Source organism: Eleutherodactylus coqui, chromosome 4 (assembly GCF_035609145.1).
Source record: "Eleutherodactylus coqui strain aEleCoq1 chromosome 4, aEleCoq1.hap1, whole genome shotgun sequence".
NCBI classification, from domain to species: Eukaryota; Metazoa; Chordata; class Amphibia; order Anura; family Eleutherodactylidae; genus Eleutherodactylus; species Eleutherodactylus coqui.
This window is the reverse complement of record NC_089840.1, coordinates 5,310,526-5,327,175: the sequence shown is the minus strand read 5'-3', so window position 1 is coordinate 5,327,175 and position 16,650 is coordinate 5,310,526. Positions and strand designations below refer to the sequence as shown.

Genomic DNA, 16,650 nt, shown 5'->3' with positions numbered 1-16,650 from the left:
CTCCGCTTTTCAAAGGGGCCGAGAGGCGGCCTCCGCTTTTCAAAGGGGCCGAGAGGCGGCCTCCGCTTTTCAAAGGGGCCGAGAGGCGGCCTCCGCTTTTCAAAGGGGCCGAGAGGCGGCCTCCGCACGTGAAAGGGGCCGAGAGGCGGCCTCCGCACGTGAAAGGGGCCGAGAGGCGGCCTCCGCACGTGAAAGGGGCCGAGAGGCGGCCTCCGCACGTGAAAGGGGCCGAGAGGCGGCCTCCGCACGTGAAAGGGGCCGAGGGGCGGCCTCCGCTTTTCAAAGGGGCCGAGAGGCGGCCTCTGCTTTTCAAAGGGGCCGAGAGGCGGCCTCCGCACGTGAAAGGGGCTGAGAGGCGGCCTCCGCACGTGAAAGGGGCCGAGAGGCGGCCTCCGCTTTTCAAAGGGGCCGAGAGGCGGCCTCCGCTTTTCAAAGGGGCCGAGAGGCGGCCTCCGCTTTTCAAAGGGGCCGAGAGGCGGCCTCCGCTTTTCAAAGGGGCCGAGAGGCGGCCTCCGCACGTGAAAGGGGCCGAGAGGCGGCCTCCGCACGTGAAAGGGGCCGAGAGGCGGCCTCCGCACGTGAAAGGGGCCGAGAGGCGGCCTCCGCACGTGAAAGGGGCCGAGAGGCGGCCTCCGCTTTTCAAAGGGGCCGAGAGGCGGCCTCCGCTTTTCAAAGGGGCCGAGAGGCGGCCTCCGCTTTTCAAAGGGGCCGAGAGGCGGCCTCCGCTTTTCAAAGGGGCCGAGAGGCGGCCTCCGCACGTGAAAGGGGCCGAGAGGCGGCCTCCGCTTTCCAAAGGGGCCGAGAGGCGGCCTCCGCTTTTCAAAGGGTCCGAGAGGCGGCCTCCGCTTTTCAAAGGGGCCGAGAGGCGGCCTCCGCTTTTCAAAGGGGCCGAGAGGCGGCCTCCGCTTTTCAAAGGGGCCGAGAGGCGGCCTCCACGCGTGAAAGGGGCCGAGGGGGAGGCCTTATCTCTAAAAAGAAGCCGTTATTTGTAGAAGTTGGCCAGGTATTAGTACTGCCCGCGGCATGAGGGGCAGCGATAGGAGGGGGGGGGGAGGGGGTCACTGCGCCCCCACAGCCCGGTAGCCCCCACAGAGTTGCTGTTGGCCCCGCACATTAGGGCCCTTTGCATAAGTCGCCCTCGGATCTGCTGCAGGGACACTCGGCTGGTGTGAAAGCTCCCTTATAGACTGCGATAAGTAGCCGCTAAGGCCGTGCCGGGGAGGCTCCGGTGCAGGGCGGGGAGGGAGGCTCGGGCAGGGTGAGGGAGGCTCGGGCAGGGCGGGGAGGCTCCGGTGCAGGGCGGGGAGGGAGGCTCGGGCAGGGCGGGGGAGGCTCCGGTGCAGGGCGGCTCGGCTCGCCAGGGTGGGGCGCAGGGTGTGGTCACAACAGCTGGGTGGACGAGCTGTGAGGGAACCGTAGGGACGCGCCGGCAGGAGGACGGTGCAGGGCGGGGGTGGCTGTCCGCCGCCGGGGCTACAGGGGGCGCCACACGACGAGCCGCGCGGAGGCTTCCTATAGCCCGCATACATCGGCGGCCGCACCCCGGGAACACACCCAGAATGTGCTGAGGAGGCGGCGGCTCCATCTCAGCCAGCCGACCGACCGCAGAGCCGATGCATCCTGACACACGGACGGTGAGTGCCGCCGCTGCACTGGGGGTCGGGGTCACGTGGGCCGCACAGGTGATTCACCCGCGGGCCGCACTGACCGGCTGGGAGGACAGCCGCGGGCTGCGCCGGACTCCATCTTGCCGCTTCTTAAAGGCACCGCGCACCTTAAAGGGGGAACGTAGGAGGTAACGGAAGGGTTAAACGGCGGCAGCTGACCGCCCGGCCGCAGGGTGTGAGGAGAGCCCTGTGTGGGGGCCGGGGGCAGCGGTAGCTGGGGGGCGACTGGTGTTACTGGGGGATCAGCGGTAGATGGGGGGCACTGGTGTGTATGTGGGGGCACTAGGGTCACTGGGGGCAGAGGTGTGTGTATGGGGAGGGGCACTGGGGGTCACTGGTGTGTGTGTGTGTGGGTGGGCACTGGTGTGTAGCTGGGGGGCACTGATTTGCCTGGGAGGGTCACTGGTAGCTGGGGTGCATTGGTGTGTATGGGGAGGGGCATTTGGGTGGCACTGGGGGGGGGGGGTCACTGGCAGCTGGGTGTCACTGATAGCTGGTGGGCACTGGTAGTGGGGGAGTGGCCACTGGTATCTGGTGGGCACTGGTGTGTGTGGGGGGGCACTGGTAGTGGTGGGCACTGGTGTGTGTGTGGGAAGGGGGCACTGGTAGTGGGACGGTCACTGGTATCTGGTGGGCACTGGTAGTGGGGAAGTGGCCACTGGTATCTGGTGGGCACTGGTGTGTGTGGGGGGGGGCACTGGTAGTGGGACGGTCACTGGTATCTGGTGGGCACTGGTGTGTGGGGGGGGGGCACTGGTAGTGGTGGGGCGGTCACTGGTATCTGGTGGTCACTGGTGTGTGTGGGGGGCGGTCGCTGGTATCTGGTGGGTACTGGTGTGTGTGGGGGGCGGTCGCTGGTATCTGGTGGGCACTGGTGTGTGTGGTTGGGGGGGGGCACTGGTATCTGGTGGGCACTGGTGGGGGGGCGGGCACTGGTATCTGGTGGGCACTGGTGTGTGTGCCCACAGCGGCCCCCCTGGATGTTGGCACGCTGCCGTTCATCTTCTTTCTCTCTGTATTGTTGCAACCAAACAAATCGTTGATGTAAATGAACACGAAGCTGTCGCATCCTCACCGCCGGAGGCGCATTCACGCGGGGTGGCGGCGCTATACATATATATCACATGATCCGCCTTATATTATACTCGCTCCCTGTGATTGGCGCTGGAGTATCTGTGTGTTTCAGTGAGACCCCCCCCCCCCCCCCGTAACCAGACCGCCTCTCCTCCATGAACGACGGCCGCTTTACTGTGATTGGACGATTTCAGTAAGCGCTGATCACTCGGACCGCCGCGCCCGACAGGCGTTGCCTGTAAGAGGGCCCTCGGACTGATCTGGCGCTCGCCCCGTCAGCCGCCCCCTTGGACGGTGTTCACAGCTTTATGACCCGCCGTTTCCGCTCTGCGATATTTTCTCTCTGATTCCTTTTGTTTCTCTTTACAATGTCCCGCTTGTGAACGTGCCTGCAAGTGCGATGCGTTCTGTGAGATGCGCCGCCGTACATGTGACCTGCACACGCGTGTAACTGTAAGGATCGAGTAAGGCGTGATGAGCGCGGTCCGCACGCTCGAGGCTCCATCCGCTTTTTTTTTTTACTCACAGGAAGTCAGTTTTTTGTGGAATTGCCGCAACCATTCTATCTCACAGCGAGCGGAAAACCGCGTGTAAACCGGCGAACTGCAAGCGACGGGCTCTCTCTCCACGCGGTCTGGCCGGGCTTACACGGGCAATCCGGATTACGTATGTGGGCTCCCGCAGCGGAGTCTGGTGACCCGGCGTGCCTGCTTTCTCTGTACTGTGGCCGACCGCGGACGCTCGCCGTGAGCGATGGACAGGTTGTCTTCGCTGTCTTCCCGCGGACGGGCTGCGGGTCGGGCGGCCTCCATGGACTTCATCGAGGGCCGTCAGCAGCAAAATACAGAATTCGCCGCCACGAGTGGGAAGGAAAAAGCACATTTTTTTTGTAACATGCCTTCTACGCCATTTTCTGCGGATCCTCCGTGCGGACGCCGACCGCGGATTCCGCAGTAGGAAGCCATTCGTGTGAGGCCGGCCTCTAAATACAATCCTGTCACTTTTTGATGCCAAAATGCACAGAAACAAGACTTTTTGCGTCAAAAGTTGGATGTAACGTTGCTGAACGACAGTGAAAAATGTAAAAAAACGGATGCGACGCACTGCGTAAGACGGCGTGCGTGTGAGGCGCTGTTCATGCGGGCAGAAATCGCTGCCGTATTAAGAGATGCACAGCGGTAAAATGCTGCGTCTTCCTCGCGCTCGTGTGCGCCCGGCCGTTGGCAAATGCATGCGGATCGCCTGAAAAACTGCCGCAAAAATACGAGGATTTCATTGGCCGAACTCGCCTGCAATCCCTCCGTGGTTCACCCCCCACGTGAACAAACCCAACGCGCTCTGTTTTTAGGCCTTTTTTGCGCATTTGATGCATATTTCGAAGTACTGTTGACATGTCGTGTTTTTACATCTTTCTCGCCGCTGTGTATTCACGCATGAAATCCACGGACCCGGCGGCAAAAACAAAACCCAGCCCAATCGGGCCTGGTCTGCAGGGAATACGTAGCTTTGGTCCGTGTGAATGAGCCCCGAGAGTGCATGTCTATGGGTAGGACGCTGCGGGTCACCCCGCCTGTCTGATGCCGGCAGACACCTCGTATCACGCCTAGTGTGACTTTAATTCCCCGTGGGGTTGCGTACGTATCGTCACGCAGTGTATTGCGTAGTAACGGCGTTTCCGCTGCCCATAGAAAAGAATGGGGCTCGCCCTGATGATACGCGGTGAAGTAGAGCGGACCGCCATGTTTTTGACGCAGTGCTTACATATGAATGAGTCCGTGTCCACTCATTGACAGCATTGACTGCGCGCCATGCAGCCGCACAACATGCGTGTAAACACGGCCGCGTGAATGAGCCCTTGGCTGTATTTTACGGGCGACTGCAATGTAGGGCCGTGAAAATCAGACGTCCGCTGCGCACCGTGTGATTTTACTGCAATTGCGATGCGTTTACACGTTAATGCGTTGCCTCGCGCGCTTGTGAAAAAAATCACATGTACTTCTCATAGATAACGGCAAAAAAAACCGCATTACACGCTAATTCCGTGTAAGTGTGATGCAATATTTTCATGCACTCATAGGCGATTCTTCGATTTCGTATTCTCGGTGCGAGGGAAAAATCGCTTGTGTAAACGGACATGCTGAAAGTAACGGGTTCTGTTTCCGTGCGAGCGGCGAGTCCTGCAGGCGCACAGAAGTCGCGTGTTATCGCTCGTCAGCACGGCCCTAGGAGGTTTCTCTGTCGCGTCGTTCTCCTTTGCCACGATGCTGAGCGGACGCGTCGCGGGATTACTGTGGGCTGCGCAGCAAAGTGAACAGGGATCTAAAATTTCCGCCCTGTTGACTCGCAGGCGATTCCGGTTGGATCTTCACATTCACAGCGGATCCGTCATAAGAAACGCCGAGAATTTCACTGCATTTTTACTCGTTGCAGTGAGTGACGGATCTACATGTGTCTGGTGCGCTCGACCAGCACACTTGTGGCTGCCACTAGGGGTCTCCCTTCCAACGTCTCTGCAGTCCACTGTCTGTTGTTAGGTACAGAGCTTCTGTAGAAACAAGGACATTTCTATAGCAACAGGGGAAGGGGCTGCTTCACAGGCAGCTCCGCTGCACTCAGACTGCAGGCTGACAGATCTGCAGACACTCTAAAATAATGGTACAAAAATAGAAAAAGTTGGATTGACAAGCTTGGGAAGGACCGACAGGCCGGAATGCTGGTGCTGGAGGAATAAATCCAGTTGTTGCACCTTTTATGCTGTCACAAGGGCTCTTCTGGTCTTTTGGATTCTGGCGCTGATTGATTGATTCTGGATTACTACAGAAGTGGTGCTGCTGACGTAATCTTGTTATCCAGATCTGCAGACACTGTGATGGGGATGAGCAGTAAGGGCAAGGAAGTCAGGACAGTGAACTGCTAGGCTTGCTCTAAACCCCTCCCTGATAGTGGATTGCAGAGCAACAGAAAAATAGGGAAGACCACCTGAAAATCAGAACTTACAGACCTGAAACGGTGCAAACAGCGGCAGATGAGGAAGAGAAAATCGGGAGGGGGGGGGGGGGGGGAATTACTTCAGCACACGAGCACACCGGCCTAGCTAAATGGCGAGGTTTATGGGCGACCAACCTGCAGCAATCTGCTATTAATGGGCCTATCCTGAGAACAGGCTATCATTAGTCTACAACTGGACAAACCCTTTAAATGGACCGTCCCTGCTATAGCGCTATGAGCTAGTAGTAGGTGACTCGCCGAGTCTGCGGATGGAAGGGTTCTATCTACCTTCTCCGTCATTCCAACCGGTGCTGGAAGCCGCTGCTAGTATTCGAACAGGCGGACTACTTGGCATGCATTGGGCCGCAGCTTCCAGAGCCGCCCCGGGGGAGGTGAGTGTAACCCTTCCACCCCCGGACGCAGAGGGGGGGGGGGGGGGGGGGCAGGTTCCCCTTAAGAACAGAATGATGCAAACGCACATCGGTGTAACGATGCCCGCGGCTGTTCTTGGAGATAGAGACGAAGTAAGACTGAAACGAGCCGATCAGCTTTTCCCCTTTTGACTTGATTGGGTTTTCAAAAACAAAAATTTTTTTTTCAGTTTATTTTTTTTTTCTGGAGCAAAAAATGCATCAGATAGAAGCAAACCGCCGGTGTGAGCCGACTATGTGAGCCGACTATGTGAGCCGACTATGTGAGCCGACCATGTGAGCCGACCCTGTGAGCCGACCCTGACGTCCGGTTCTCTCAACTCAGCGTGACCAGCGCTACGGCCGCCCAGACTCCGCATGGCAGCATTCGTACTGTGGATGCTCCGCACTGCCAGCTGTCGGACGGGCGCACTACAGATTTTTTATTTTTTTTTAACTCTTGCTTTTCCCGCGTCGTTGCACAAACATGGCGCGCGCTGCGATTTTTACTCCCTTTTTTTTGTTAAATGTATTTTCCTCCGCTTGCAGGACAAATGGTTTCTCCAAGTGTCCAGGAAGAGTCTGTTTCCTACAGCATGCTGCGGGCGCTGTTTGCGGCGGATTCCACTGCACATACCTGTCCGTGGGCAGGAGCCCTTAGTCTGAAGGTTACCAATACTTGGGGCCCCATACGGAATAATACCGCATCGCTCCCCCTCTTACACAGCTGGGCATACAGAAGGCTTACCTCGGGGGCCGAGTGGCAGAGATGTCTTCTAGGGGGACGGGACGCTGCCTGTGTGGCTCCCTGCCGCGGAGATCGATGCCCCTTCGTGCCTAAATGTCCACAGCGACAGTTCAGATTTTCAATACACTCTAAGGGCGCCTTCACCCTGTGAGAAAATCACGCTGCGAGAGTGGCAACGCAGGACGGTGGCAACGCAGGACGGTGGAAACGCAGAATTGTGAAACGCAGGATTGTGTTTTATTCTCACTGGCGACTTTTTTTCGCTTCTGCGTGCGAAAAAAATTGTAGCGTCTCCTTTCTTTTTGCGTTATCGCCCATTGAAAGCAATGGCAGAACATGGCGATCTCCTGCGGCGGCGGGGATGAAGGGACCCCTGCAGGGCTGCGGGATGTCTCCATGTGAGGACTCCCCGCATCCAGAGGTTTCAGAAGGATTGTGGGGGCGACATCTGGCCGTGAATCACGTTATAGCGCCCTCGCCAGTGTGCAGGAGCCCCTTCACCTGCAGCACTATGAGCTTGTAGGTCCAGGGATGGAAGGGTTATACTTGGCTCCCCCGTCGGTCCCCGGTGTCGGCGCCGCTGTGAAGCAGCCCTCCTGTCTTAATGTTTCATTAATGCGCAGTCCGGGTTTGGTGTTTGTTTTCCCCAATGCTTGCATTTCCTGCGCCATCGCTAAGCGCGGACGCGGGCTCCCCTAGCCCATATTGAATGTTAATTGCATGAGAGCTGCGGGTTGGATGCCGCCTCTGCCTGGACGCCGATCACGGACTCCACAATTGGAATCTCTCCATGTGGGGCCCCCAAGGATACGTTCACACGGTGCGCAACGCTCATTACAAGACGCTTCATTAGAATCGAAGTGCCGCGCCAATCATTAGCACAGCGCTGTGCGACCGGTCACCAGAGGATGTAAGTCCAGCTGCATGGTGCGAGAACGACGAGGGCGTATACAGATGGTGGACATGAAGGGGTTACAGAGTGCAGCGGGGTATACAGAGACTGCGCGAACGCCTGACCACACAACGTGGAGCGAGGGGCCGATGGTATATAGAGGAGAACCCGCCGGGCTGGGATTGGATGTTTTCACACGGAGTTAACGATCATGGGACCCTTTAAGATGGAAATCCACTTTCTGTCATCACGTTCGTGCTGCCTGAACCATGGGCAATGTGAAGCTGGACTCCGAGCTGATCTGGGTGTCATGGGGGCGGGGCATGTTGTCCTCTCCCCGCCCACAAAGTCACAGCTCTCTGCCTAAGGCCGCCTGTCCACGGGCGTGTTCTAAAGTCATTAATGATAGGTTCATCGCAGAAATTCGCGGCATGCTGCAATTTTTCTACACCCGTGTAGGTTAGGCTGCGCTTTCCATAGTTCTCCTATGGAAAGCGGTTATTGCGTTACCCGTGTGCGGATTATTGCTGCTGATAACGCAATGATATATCGCCCATGGACAGGAGGCCTAACACAAAAGCCAAGAGAGCTGGCACTCTGCATGCTGTGGGCGGGGTAAGGATGGCATGCCCCGCCCCCATGACTCCAAGATCAGCCCGGAGTCCAACTTCAAAGTGCATTTATTCTGGAGCATTGTGGCATTTCAGAGTAGAGCGCCCCTGGGGGCGACAGGCGGCCCTGTCTTGGAGTGGTGCTGCCCCAGATGACAGCATCCCGGTGGTTGTCCGCTTACTTGGATTGTAACGTGCCGCAGGAATGAAGCAGTTTGTCCATGTAAACTGTGGACAGCTCTCCTAACGCTCGCGCTTCCTGCAGCGCTCTTCGTATAACATCCCTCTGCGCACGCGGCATTTAAAGGGCTTGCAAAATAATTGCAAGTTACAAGATGAGGAATAACTTGCTTATTGGTGGGGGTCCCACTGCTGAGACCCCCGCTGATCTGCAGCACGGGGCTCCAATGTCCTGTTGCTGCGGCGGTCACTCCTCCCCCGCAGTGACCTCCGTATGAGATGTATGCCCGGTCCGACTAGTTTATGTAACTTATACATCAGTCCTGGATGGCCCTGCTTCCTCCCAACAAACTACACCCACGCAGTAAGAAGAAAAATGGGCAACTTTTCCACGGCAGATTTGTGCGTTAGCGCGGCACAACAAAGTCCCGCGGTCATGTCCTCTGATCATATGACCTACACATGCGCTATTCTCTACCGGTGGGCCGTGTTGTCAGGATGGCGGTTTTACTGGTCGAATGACTTGACATTACTACTGCGTGCCACGGAGGACGGTCTGATTACCTGGGGGACGGTCTGATTACCTGGGGGACGGTCTGATTACCTGGGGGACGGTCTGATTACCTGGGGGACGGTCTGATTACCTGGAGGACGGTCTGATTACCTGGAGGACGGTCTGAATCGTGGGGCCAGTTACACAGACCGATCGCTCACAGTCCGCCATCCAGCGGGAATCTGTTTATTGTTCCATGTTACAGCGCCCCCAACTGGATGACGAATGAGAACCTGTTCGCTTTTCATTTGTTGTTCAGTTTCTGCACGTATAACAACTGAGCGACAGATCGGCGGTGGAAACGGGCAGCATCACAGAACAACGGCTCGCTTAGGTGGACGGCCGGAGCCATATTGTCTGCCTGCAGGGACGATGGCAACTACTGCTGGCAGCTGACCCCCCTCTGTGGAGCCGAGCAGGTAGCAGGAGGTCTGAAGTCCAAGGTCAGGTGACATTCCCCGGTCACATGACTAGAGGAGGCGGGTTCTGTGTGTCCAGAGAAAGAGGACATAATCCAGAAACATCCCTGCCAGCAGCCATACTTGCTGATCTAGAACACAATACATACGAAGGGTGCGGAGCAGCTGATAGGTGTAGTGCAGGGCGGCCCGCCGGGGTGACACGGAGGTGCGGGGCGGCCCGCCGGGGTGACACGGAGGTGCGGGGCGGCCCGCCGGGGTGACACGGAGGTGCGGGGCGGCCCGCCGGGGTGACACGGAGGTGCGGGGCGGCCCGCCGGGCTGAGTGGTTTGTGATGGACTGTAAATAACTTACTTTCTGCTGTTCTAGTTGTTTTCCCATTTTATTGGTTTAGGGGTTTTCTAATGATTGGGGGGATTAAACACAAGACGCTCTCACAACCGGGCCCCACTTATTGGATGCAGTGAAGGGTCCCAGCGTGTCCAAAATCATACATGTGGTGCAGAGCATGGGGGGGGGGGGATACTTTTAATAGTAAATCTCCCCGGGTGTCTGAAACTACCCACAAAACGTGAATTTTCTGGAGCTTCTGAAGAACTTCATAACCTCATTTGCCACATTTCTGCCCAACTTATCCAAATCCACTTGCAAAACTATAACTTTTTCTTGTGTGAACTACTTGTTACCTGCAGATATTTGTTTTACTGTACAATTCCTCTGAGGTAAATATATTGGAAAGAATATGATCAATACTGCCCCCTGTGGTGCCCCACTAGTAACCCCTCCGAGGCTGCCCCCTGTGGTGCCCCACTAGTAACTCCTCCGAGGCTGCCCCCTGTGGTGCCCCACTAGTAACCCCTCCGAGGCTGCCCCCTGTGGTGCCCCACTCGTAACCCCTCCGAGGCTGCCCCCTGTGGTGCCCCACTCGTAACCCCTCCGAGGCTGCCCCCTGTGGTGCCCCACTCGTAACCCCTCCGAGGCTGCCCCCTGTGGTGCCCCACTCGTAACCCCTCCGAGGCTGCCCCCTGTGGTGCCCCACTCGTAACCCCTCCGAGGCTGCCTCCTGTGGTGCCCCACTAGTAACCCCTCCGAGGCTGCCTCCTGTGGTGCCCCACTAGTAACCCCTCCGAGGCTGCCTCCTGTGGTGCCCCACTAGTAACCCCTCCGAGGCTGCCTCCTGTGGTGCCCCACTAGTAACCCCTCCGAGGCTGCCTCCTGTGGTGCCCCACTAGTAACCCCTCCGAGGCTGCCTCCTGTGGTGCCCCACTAGTAACCCCTCCGAGGCTGCCTCCTGTGGTGCCCCACTAGTAACCCCTCCGAGGCTGCCTCCTGTGGTGCCCCACTAGTAACCCCTCCGAGGCTGCCTCCTGTGGTGCCCCACTAGTAACCCCTCCGAGGCTGCCCCCTGTGGTGCCCCACTAGTAACCCCTCCGAGGCTGCCTCCTGTGGTGCCCCACTAGTAACCCCTCCGAGGCTGCCTCCTGTGGTGCCCCACTAGTAACCCCTCCGAGGCTGCCTCCTGTGGTGCCCCACTAGTAACCCCTCCGAGGCTGCCCCCTGTGGTACCCCACTAGTAACCCCTCCGAGGCTGCCTCCTGTGGTACCCCACTAGTAACCCCTCCGAGGCTGCCCCCTGTGGTACCCCACTAGTAACTCCTCCAAGGCTGCCCACTGTGTAAGCATTAGGTAAGAAGGAGAGGATCACACAGGAGATCCCCCAGGTGTAGAGCTGACAACGGGGTCTGGTGGTGGGCTGTCACCAGGTGTAGAGCCGACAACGGGGTCTGGTGGTGGGCTGTCACCAGGTGTAGAGCCGACAACGGGGTCTGGTGGTGGGCTGTCACCAGGTGTAGAGCTGACAACGGGGTCTGGTGGAGGGATGTCACCAGGTGTAGAGCTGACAACGGGGTCTGGTGGTGGGCTGTCACCAGGTGTAGAGCCGACAACGGGGTCTGGTGGGGGGGGATGACACCAGGTGTAGAGCCGACAACGGGGTCTTGCGGGGGGATGTCACTAACCAATCAGTACGGACATTGCAGCTTCTGGACCTTCCAGAGTCCACTGTTGGCCATGTTATTGGGAGATGGAAGCCATCCGGTGTGTGCGGTGCCGCCACAGTCAGGGAGACCTTGTAAACTGACAGAACGTGGACAACGAAGCCTTGTAGGAGCTGTGAAGACATCACACACATCGTCTGCCCTCGCTCAGGGGGTCTTGCAGGCCGTTGGAACATCCATTAGTACCAGAACCCTCCGTAGGGAACGGCATATGAAGGGTTACCATGGACGAGCGGCTGCACACATCACAGCAGTGAATGCACAGCGGCGCCTGCGATGGGGCTTGGAGCGACGGTCTGTAAGTGAGTGGAAGCAAGTGTTGTGGACAGATGAATCACAGTCCGCCATCTTCTGATCAAATGGTGGCACTTGGGTGTGGCGGTTGTCTGGAGAGCGGTTTCTATCTGACTGCATCGTCCCAACAGTGAGGTTGGAGAAGGTTCTGTTCTGTTGGAGGAGGTTCTAACCATTGGTTATAGTGAGGTCCCCCCTTAAAACCAATGGGTACAGAGACATCCCGGACAATGTGGCATCACCTCCCCTGTGGTAATACTCGGGTACAGCTCCGTGTCTCCACCAACATGACGAGCGCCATGTCATACGGCACGCAGTGTGTGGGGGGAGGGGCAGAACGTCTGCAGACCCCATTGACCGCCCAAAGTCCTTATCTCAATTCCATCGAGTGGGATGAACTAGAACGCTGTATCCGTGCGCCCAACATACCCATCATCCCCCATCACTATCTGAAGCTTCTCCAGGAATGGAGGCAAATCCCTACACACATCTCTAGGGATCTGATGGGAAGCGGCCGTGGAGGGGGACTGCAGTCACTGAGGTCAAAGGTGACCCAACACCATATTGAAAAATGGGGGGGGGGGGGGGGGGAATAGTGCAAAATGTCCCAAAACCCTGGCAGCGAAAGGGTTTAAAGGAAACTTGTCACCAGGCCCATTTTGCTCAAACCGCGGGTGGAGTGACCCTGAGATGGGTGGTAGGTACATTGCTGGCAGGTATGTCTTGTCCTTACATGCAGTGTTCTTTCAGAATAAGCATGCTTGGAATCATGGGACGGCGCTGTGTCGGCCTTGTCCCGGTACACTAACGCCGAGAGAACTGTCTCTCTTGACGATGGGCAAGGCCAGCATGGCGATGCCCCCACAGGCAGCATGAACCCGGTGCTGGAGGGCATAAAATACCAGACTTGGGCTCACTCGTTGGTTGGATGTCTACATGGTGCACGGCAGTCGCTCCGGAGCCAGAGAGCTGCTGTATAAGTCACAGGCCGTCCATTCAGCGATTGGTTCTGCCATGAATGGCCCGACGCCCCCGAGGCCGTTGGTGGAACGGTCCGCTGCCCACTGAGGGGCAAGTGACCTCTGCAGCAGCCTTCTGGTTCCGGAGCGATGATGACCGGATGGGCTGTGATGGACCCTGGGGCCGGCCGACCGGTGAATGTGCCGTAGCTTGTTAACTTCTGCTCTGAACGGCCTTCATCTACTGTTGGCTGTCAGTAAGCCCTCTAATTTAACCCTTCAGTTTCCATGGACATGAGACCTAAAACTGCGCGGATCTGAGGTATCTGCGTTCCTGGCGGTTAGAGCAGGAGCCCCGCTGTCAGTAGTCAGCCGAACCACCAAAAAGATGACTGCAGGACTGTGTCACACAGGACGCTTTTTACTGCAATCAGCGCAGCGTCCCAAACGCCGTGCTACCCGCGGGACAGCGCTGACATGGATTTCATTGGGGCCTCATAGACTATCGCTTGAAAGCGGCGTTTTCTGACGCCATGATTTTCTAGCACTTTCCGCTCTCTTTTCACGCGTTTCAGTGCTTCTTAATGCAGCTCATCACCCATCACAGTGATGGGTAACGTTCAGAAAACGCCGCGCGAAATCGAGGTAAAATGTGTGAGAGCAGCTTAGTGAGGTCCGTAACAAGGCGTCTTGTGGTCACTAAGGGGTTAAGATGTGGCGGCTAAGTGAACAGCAGTGTATCCTATACAATCATGTAGGTGAATGGAGAGAACCGGGCTGGTGGAGACACAAAGCTGCAGGCCGACCTGTATATAATGTATATGTGTAGCAATCCGCAGACTCGCCTCCCCTCCCCCATGCTAGAAGGAAGGGGGTTTGGAAGGGTGAAGCAGGGTGTGTGAGCAGCAGGCGTTCCCCGTCCGTGTAGCGGGCCTCGCCCAGGGTGCGCCGCTCTCCCCAGATCCCTGAAGAGTCACCGACCAGAATAAACAGCCACTTCTAATCTGCATTCTTGTTTCCAAGCAAAATGTGTTTCTTGTTACTTGTCTTCAGCCGCTTATAAATGGGGATATCTTGTATATAATGTGCACATGAGGGGCGCCAGCTGAGCCCCCGATACTTGTAGGCTGCACTTACCTGGGCAAAACCCGGACTCTGATGCATATATACTCGGATATAGATACACTGTGTCAAAACAACACCCCCCCCCCCCCCCCCCCAGAGGAAGCTGTCGTGCTGCTGCAGAACTCATCCTGCAGTTCCATCTCTGTAGATGATGGGAGTTGTGGTGATTAGATGGACGGTCACCGGAGGCCTTAAAAGTGGTTCCCCCTTGTCCTATAAGAGGCTCTCGGAGGCTCCTTGTGTGTGGTGACCTCTTTTTCCACTTGTAGAGCTTGTTGGCCACTAGACGCCTCTACGACGCAGAGAAGAGATTTCACCTGGTTACCAGTGGGGGGAGCATTATTGGGATGTGAGAAGCTGGATGGTCGTATCCATGAATTGTCCCCCACCGGCCGTTCTGACGAGACTGTTAGGAGGTGTTGGGACCAGTAGATGAGGACACACAAGTTGACTTGGCTCAGGACGCCCTCTACAGACCACCAGTAGACAGGAGCGTCTGACCAGACTGTTAGAAAGTGTTAGGACCAGTGGATGTCTGAGGGTGCACAAGGTGATCGGGCTCAGGACGCCCCCTACAGACCACCAGTAGAGAGGAGCATCAGACCAGACTATTAGGTGTTGGGACCAGTGGATGTGTGAGGGCATACAAGGTGACCGGGCTCACGACGCCGCCTACAGACCACCAGTAGAGAGGAGCATCAGACCAGACTATTAGGTGTTGGGACCAGTGGATGTGTGAGGGCACACAAGGTGACCGGGCTCAGGACGCCCCCTACAGACCACCAGTAGAGAGGAGCATCTGACCAGATTGTTAGGGGATGTTGGGACCAGTGGATGTGTGAGGGCATACAAGGTGACCGGGCTCAGGACACCCCCTACAGACCACTAGTAGACAGGAGCATCTGACTAGACTGTTAGGGGGGGGGTGTTGGGACCGGTGGATGGGGGCACACAAGGTGACCGGGCTCAGGACGCCCCCTACAGACCACCAGTAGAGAGGAGCGTCTGACCAGAATGTTAGAAGGTGTTGGGACCAGTGGATGTGTGAGGGCATACAAGGTGACTGGGCTCAGGACGCCCCCTACAGACCACCAGTAGAGAGGAGCATCTGACCAGACTGTTAGGGGGTGTTGGGACCAGTGGATGGGGGCATACAGGGTGACCGGGCTCAGGACGCCCCCTACAAACCACTAGTAGACAGGAGCATCTGACTAGACTGTTGGGGGGGGGGGGGTGTTGGGACCGGTGGATGGGGGCACACAAGGTGACCGGGCTCAGGACGCCCCCTACAGACCACCAGTAGAGAGGAGCGTCTGACCAGACTGTTAGGGGGTGTTGGGACCAGTGGATAAGGGCACACAAGGTCACCGGGCTCAGGACGCCCCCTACAGACCACCAGTAGAGAGGAACATCTGACCAGACTGTTAGGAGATGTTGGGACCAGTGGATGGGGGCACGCAAGGTAACCGGGCTCAGGACGCCCCCTACAGACCACCAGTAGAGAGGAGCGTCTGACCAGAATGTTAGAAGGTGTTGGGACCAGTGGATGTGTGAGGACACACAAGGTCACCGGGCTCAGGACGCCCACCTAGTATAAATATGGACAACAGTGATGTCTAATGGTTTTATGTGAGATGTGTTTTGCGGTTTATGGGATTTTCACACGCATTTATTTCCATAGCAAAAATGTATAATGACATTACATAAAAATCGCATCTGCATGTAACAGGTTGTGTTTTTGTGGTCCTATGGATAGTGGTGGGCGAGATATAATATAGCGCCTGCAACTTCTGTGAGTCTGTGTATCTACGAGAGGAACAATGTTCCTGTAACTCCAGCATTGTATATAATGGGTGGTACTCCCTGCGCCCCCTCGCCCGGTGATGTTCCTGTAACTCCAGCATTGTATATAATGGGTTCTACTCCCTGCGCCCCCTCGCCCGGTGCGCTGTGCCGCGGCTGAGCTGCCCCGGGGTCTGACAGTCACTAGTGTGCACAACGCTGTCAATCTCTTGGTTGGGTCTCGTGTTCTTAGACTGCTGTATATTCACACTGACTTGTAGTAATTGGTTCTCTTCCCAATCTCTGTCTTCAGGGCTGCAGTTCCTCTCCACTGATGTCATCGCAATGCAAAATCGGTCCTGAGATCTCGGCTCCTATTCTTCTAAGTGACATCAAGATGGAGCCACCCGAGCAACTGCTGGACAGCGACTGCAGCGTGCCGCAGGCCGAGCCCGTGGACCTCTCGCTACATAAGCCTAAAGCCTCTCTTCGCAGATCTCAGAGTCCTACGATCGCCTCCACGTCACCCAGTACCTTCCTTTCTGCGTCTTCTGTGGTCTCGCTGTCCGGCCTCGGCTCAGCCGTTCCTGCTGTACTTTCCCCTGGCTCCATCTTGGCATCGACACAAGGCAGCGGCGGGCAGCAGATCCTTCATGTCATTCATACCATCCCGTCAGTCAACTTACCCAGTAAAATGGGCGGCTTGCAAACCATTCCTGTCGTAGTGCAGTCGCTGCCTGTTGTGTACGCGACGCTGCCCACAGACGGGGTTACTGCTGCCATCACTGTCCCGCTAATAGGGGCTGATGGGAAAATAGGTGAGTACATGCTTGGCCGCGTGTAATGATGACGGTTTGCCAGTAGGCTTGTTCGCACTGTTTTTCCTGTGT

The 16,650-nt window shown here is 57.1% G+C and overlaps 1 protein-coding gene across 1 annotated transcript in view; it reads left to right on the top strand.

Moving 5' to 3' along the window:
* The first annotated feature begins 1,381 nt into the window (after window positions 1-1,381).
* Window positions 1,382-16,650, top strand: part of LOC136625048 (Krueppel-like factor 8) — a 35,731-nt gene continuing 20,462 nt past the window's right edge. Inside the window, exons 1-2 of the mRNA XM_066598980.1 lie at window positions 1,382-1,634; window positions 16,074-16,578. Of these exons, the coding sequence (XP_066455077.1) occupies window positions 1,614-1,634; window positions 16,074-16,578 (526 nt within the window). The 5' untranslated portion in view covers window positions 1,382-1,613. The remainder of the gene's footprint in view (window positions 1,635-16,073; window positions 16,579-16,650) is intronic.